This window comes from Nicotiana tabacum, chromosome 9, assembly GCF_000715075.1.
Source record: "Nicotiana tabacum cultivar K326 chromosome 9, ASM71507v2, whole genome shotgun sequence".
Lineage (NCBI taxonomy): Eukaryota > Viridiplantae > Streptophyta > Magnoliopsida > Solanales > Solanaceae > Nicotiana > Nicotiana tabacum.
Window position 1 is genome coordinate 80,893,948 of NC_134088.1, and position 6,065 is coordinate 80,900,012.

A 6,065-nucleotide genomic window follows, 5' to 3' on the forward strand; every position below is an offset into this window, starting at 1 on the left:
TAGGAGAACTTTTAATTCGTGGGCTGAGGGTACTGGGCGCCTGACCTCGTAGGGCCAGGCTTGGCGTGCGCGCGAGGCCAAGCCTAGCGCGAGATCAAGAATGTCTTAAGCTAGGCATCTGGCTTGGCTTCATCATATATTCGTGCTCTTTTCTTGTATTTTCGTCACCCTTTTATGCAATCTTAACTCGCCTTCATATTTCAATGATCCTACACATAAAACAGCGTAATGAAGCTCACACGTCACATAATTAATCATTAAAGTTCTAAAATATAAGATGAGTAATGTACTAAAAATATAGAATTATATCCAAACATCACTACCCCACACTTAAACATTGCTTATCCTCGAGTCAACTAATAATTTACACTAACCTTGAGTACTTTATATTTAACACAATCGAAGGACACTACACTAATGACTATGGTTGATAGCAACAATTAAACTTTAACACATGCTCTTTTACTTATGCCAAACTACAAAAAAATATTCAAACAAAGACAACAAGCTCATAACAATCATAGCCTCCAGAACCGACGCAATATCACAATGCACTCATAGCTTGAACATCCAATATTATAGATATTTCTAATAACATTGCTTATCCCGTATGAAACCATGTTCCCTCACAACAAAATCAAAGAGAACAAGTAGATTTCACACATTCTATTCTTATGATCAAATATAGAGTAAGGAATCACATATATCAAAGAAGCCTCTCACACTCACAAAGAAGTCACATGCATGCAAAAGATAACATAGGCTTGCCCATTATGTGAACCTCTACTAATGTAGGCCCGCTCGATCTAAAATCAATTAGGACTTTTTCATGGTTGTAATGTGGGCTATAGAACGGATATGATATATTTTAGGAATAGTGGATAACCCTCCTAAGCACTTTAACACATCACAAAATTAACTTTAAGCGAATATTTCTTCAATCCCAACTTCAATTTCATAAATAACATCATCCTACATACATTCCCTTTTTCTTCAAGCATTACTTTAATTCACACTCACTAGCAAGACAAGATGTTGTAACGATCTGACCGGTTATTTTACTTTTTAGATCTCCGTTACCTTATTTAAAACTTCTTGTATGTTCTTTTACTTTTTGAGCGTTATATATTTATCTATTATTTATTAATTAATTCAAAATACAATATTATAAAAGTATCTTTATCCTCCTCTTTTCGTACATTCTTTTCTACCGTAATATATGATTAGTTTTCTCATTTTGTATTTTACAGTAAATTTAAATAATATATTTTTTAAATACTAAATTTTAATTTTGAATTCATCAGAAGCATAAAGAGATGAGCCTTTTATTATTTTAAAAACCTACTATAATATTTTTAATATTTAATAATTTGTGTTTTATATGTAATATATTATCTTATATATAATATCCTAATATGTATATATATATATATATATATATATATATACACACACACATACACACACTACTATACTACTACTACATTAGGAAGAAATTACTGCCTAAATTGAATTGGTAGTTTTTTATTTTTTGATTAGTTTTTATTTTATTTTTTCATAATATTAAAACTCCAACTTGAAACTACTCCCCAATTTGAATAAGTAGTTTATTTTTTTAAAATTTTAATTTTTTCATAGATAATTATAAGATATTCATATTTATTAATTCAAATAGAGTAACCATTAATTCAAAATTTAAAATTCAAAAAGTGTTTTAGTTAGATATGAAGTTTATTTTGTCTTAACAAAGCCACTTGGCCTTTTGAGGTTATGTCACTTATCTTAATATACTGCTTTTGATTCTCCTATTCTATATAGAAAGAAGATTTATATATATCGATAGTTATTGATATCGATATGGACAACCAAATGAGGAAGAAATTATTCCCAAATTCGAATTGAAAGTTTTTTATTTCTTTATTTTCGTTTTTTATTGTAAAATAATTTTAAAAGTCTAATTTACATCTACTCCCCAATATGGCTTGGCAACTTATTTTTTTAATTTCATTTTTTATTTAAAAATAATTTTAAAACTCTAATTTTGTTGGAGCTTTGTCCTAAAAATCTACACTTGTCGTCTTATGGTTATGCCACTTGGCATCATATAGTTATTTACTTCTTTTTATAAGTGTGTGTGTGTGTGTGTGTGTGTGTGTGTGTGTATATATATATATATATATATATATATATATATATATATATATATATATATAAAGAAATTACTCCCCAATTTGAATTGGTAATTTTGTTTTTGTTATTTTTTTTAAAAATAATTTTAAAAATTCAACTTGAAACTACACCCCATTTTGAATGAGTAAATTTTTGTTTTAATTTTATATTTTCATTTGTGATAGATAATTATAAGATATCTATATTTATTAATTCAAGTAAAATAACCAATTAATTCAAAATTCAAAATTTAAAAAGTTTTTTAGTTAGAAAGGCAGTTTATTTTTATTTTTATAGTTAATTATAGGATATCTATAGTTATTAATTCAAGTAGAGTAACCAATTAATTTAAAATTTAAAATTCAAAATTTTTTTAGTTAGAAAGATAGTTTATTTTGTCTTAACAATGGCATTTGGCTTTTTGTGGTTATGTCACTTGTCTTAATATACTGCTTTTGATTCTCCTATTCTATATAGATAGAAGATTTATATATCGATAGATATTGATATCGATATAGACTATCATATGAGAAAGAAACTACTCCCTAATTTGGATTGGTAATTTTTTTTTAATTTCGTTTTTTATTTAAAAATAATTTTAAAACTCTAACTTTGTTGGAGCTTTGTCCTAAAAATCTACACTTGTCATTTTATGGTTATGCCACTTGGCTTTATATAATTATTTACTTCTCTTTTTATATATAAAGTGTATATATATATACACTACTATATTAGGAAGAAATTACTCCCCAATTTGAATTCGTAGTTTTTTATTTTTTGTTATTTATTATAAAATAATTTTAAAAATCCAACTTGAAACTACTCCCCAATTTGAATACGTAGTTTATTTTTTTATATTTTTATTATTTTTAGATAATTATAAGATATCCATATTTATTAATTCAAGTAGAGTAATAAATTAATTCAAAATTTAAAATTCAACAGTTTTTTTATTAGAAAGGTAGTTTATTTTGTCATAACAATGCACTTCGCTTTTTGTAGTTATGCCACTTGTCTTAATATAGTGCTTTTACTTCCCTTATTTTATATAGATAGAAGATTACCAGAGGTATTTATCAAGAATTGGACTGTTTTAATTACTTGGCCAGGTAGGACGTAGGACTAAGTGCTATGTTTAACTATGAAAATGTAAGAACTCTTTGCCATGGATAGTTTAGTTTGACTTGGTAAAATTTATACATATTTTAAGGACAAAAAATGCCTAGCAAACTCAGATGCCCAAAATGTCTTAGCAAACAGTGAAAAGCTCTCTTAGACTAATTATAAAACAGTAATATATTAAGGTATCAACATTAAAAAAACAAAATGTAGATCACACATACATTCAAAAAAAATTATACAATCTTTTTGATTTCTTAAACGTCGAAAGGTAAGAATAAACTTTGGTAAGCATCTTCGATAATAATGGCAAGAAAGGGTCCCTTATTTTCTTGGGTAGGTTTAAATTATTCTTTTAAATAAATTTATGAAGAGTTTTCGTCCTTTAAGTATGTTAAAAGTAAGAAAATTTTGGTCTCCATCAAATATTTAATAAACTTTGGCGGTTGATTTAACGAAAATTATAATAAAAAATTAGCCATAACTAAACCAAAAAATATATCAAGCAAAAATTACATTTCCAAATGTGTGTTCTCATTAGATTTTTTTCTTCATAGTAACCGTTAACCTAACGACTAAAGTTTATTAAATATTTGATGGAGACTAAAATTGCTCGCTTTTGGCAAATTTAATGGACCAAAACTTTTCAAGAATATATTTAAGAGACTATTTTAAACTAACTCCAAAACATAAAGGACCATTTTTATCATTTTAGCAAGCATCTTCTTGGTTTAATCTTGGTCATTCATTCTTGCGAAGACTCAGAGAGGATAGGACAGAAGAAATTCCAGAGCTCACAAATGCAGCTACAAGAAATGCATCTGGGATGTACATCAGTCCCAAGAAGTCATGTATCTTTGAGTTATTATCTGTATAAACAACTTTTTGTAAATCCACGGTTGCACCTAGTGCTGCTCCAGCTGCTGTTGCTAGTATGCCAAATGTAATCTGCATATGTAAAACCATGACATCATTTAGATTTGTTACAAGAATATTTTTAGAAAAATTCTTTACCTTTTATTTTATGTCATGACAAGATTGTTTGGTACCTATAAAATTGACCAAAGTTACACCGAAAGTGTCAATATTTTTTACACCAACAGATTTTACATGTTATCGAATTAGTTACTCTATTACGTTTTATAATTATAGATTACTAATTAATGTTTATCGTAGAGATTTACTTGTATTAAAAAAAGGGGTAGCCCGATGCACTAAACTCCCGCTATGAGCAAGGTCTGGAGAAGGGCCGGATTACAAGGGTCTTTTGTACGCAACTTTCTGCAAGAGGTCGTTTCCACGGCTCGAATCCGTATGACAAGAACTTTACCAGTTAGTCAGTTACGCTAAGACTCCACTTCAGAGATTTACTTGTATTATCTTACACAAACTCAAACTCAAAAAAAAAAACAAATACCGTTAAAATATATAGTTCTCAATACTCAAGAAAGTTAAAAAGGCAAAATCTTTGTTAACCTTATCACCATAAAATTCAAACTGGCGAAAGCTGTGATGGCCTAGGAGACGTTTCTTTGCTATCAGGTAATAGGCTGCGAAGGGAATATGCAATGTGTTGTAGATAATTCCTGCTACCATTACACCAAGCATGTACCTATGCAAGAAGAAAACAACGAATAAGATTCTTCTTGTTGTTGTTAGTGTTCACATCATCAGCACTATTTACATTTCTTTCCCCTTCAAATGCTTATAAAAAATGTTTGTGCTTTATTTTTAAGAACTTAAGTGTTTATTCCAAACGATAAATCACTTGCGAATTGTGACAATTCAAATTGAGACAAAAAGACATACTTTAATCATCGCAAATACGTATGTGTATTTGGAAATGATCATTTTGTAATTGCTAGATAGTATGTGCATGCACTCATTTAAAATTCAAGATAGACTTCGGCCTTTAAATGGGTAGTTTGATCAGAATATGAAGGTCTAGAAATTAATAGTAGTAATAATTACCTGTATGAGCGGAAATAATCGTACTCAAGTTTGGCTCCTTTATCTAAAGTAACGTTATTACTCTTCAGCACAACAACTGAGACCAGAGCACAAGCTATGGTTATGATCCTTGCTGCTAGGGTAACCAATGGCAACTTTGATAAAGAACGAGGCTTTTCATTAAAGTCATACTGAGGTAACTCGAACTCCATTTTCTCAGCTTCAATCAATGCCTCTCATCCACCATATAGCCCATCGTTAAATTCAATGCTCTCTTATATAGTCTTATCAGAAGCTTCCATTACTAATACTATAAAATACTATACTAATTATTTTATTTAAAAAAAAAACTATGATGATCAACTTGTAACATGGATTGCATCGGAAGTTTCTTTCTTTCTTCTCTTTTTTATTTTTGAATAAGTCCTTGTAATTTGGATTGCACCGGACGTTTCTTTCTCTTCTTTTATTTTTGAATTAGTCCTTATATTGTTGAATTGTTGCATGTAAAGTACTAGAGGTATATAACATCTTTTTGGATCCGACTAACTCAAATACGCATCACGTGTGATTTTAAAGGGAAGTGCTCCCTAATTGTATTATAAATTTCTTTATTTTCATGACTCGAATTCGAGACCTCTAACTAAAAGTGAAAGAATTTTATCCATCCCACCGTATCCCTTAGTGGAACCTTAGTGGAAGAGAGCTATCAATCTATCTATCAAAAAAATGAGTGTTGTAGTTTGCGGTCTACGTAGAAGTAAACGTTATCTTGAACCAGTCAAATGTAGAAACAATCTACCCTAGCTAATGTTGCTTTCATTTGG

At 29.0% G+C, this 6,065-nt stretch overlaps 1 protein-coding gene across 1 annotated transcript; it reads right to left on the bottom strand.

Annotated features, from left to right (window-relative positions):
• Nucleotides 1–3,450: 3,450 nt before the first annotated feature.
• Nucleotides 3,451–5,531, bottom strand: LOC107808484 (CASP-like protein PIMP1). The gene is made up of 3 exons (XM_016633018.2): nucleotides 5,260–5,531; nucleotides 4,765–4,900; nucleotides 3,451–4,236 (listed from the first exon to the last, which is right to left on the bottom strand). The coding sequence occupies exons 1-3, from the start codon at nucleotides 5,448–5,450 to the stop codon at nucleotides 4,030–4,032; spliced, it is 534 nt and encodes a 177-aa protein (XP_016488504.1). The 5' UTR covers nucleotides 5,451–5,531; the 3' UTR covers nucleotides 3,451–4,029.
• Between the last annotated feature and the right edge of the window lie 534 nt (nucleotides 5,532–6,065).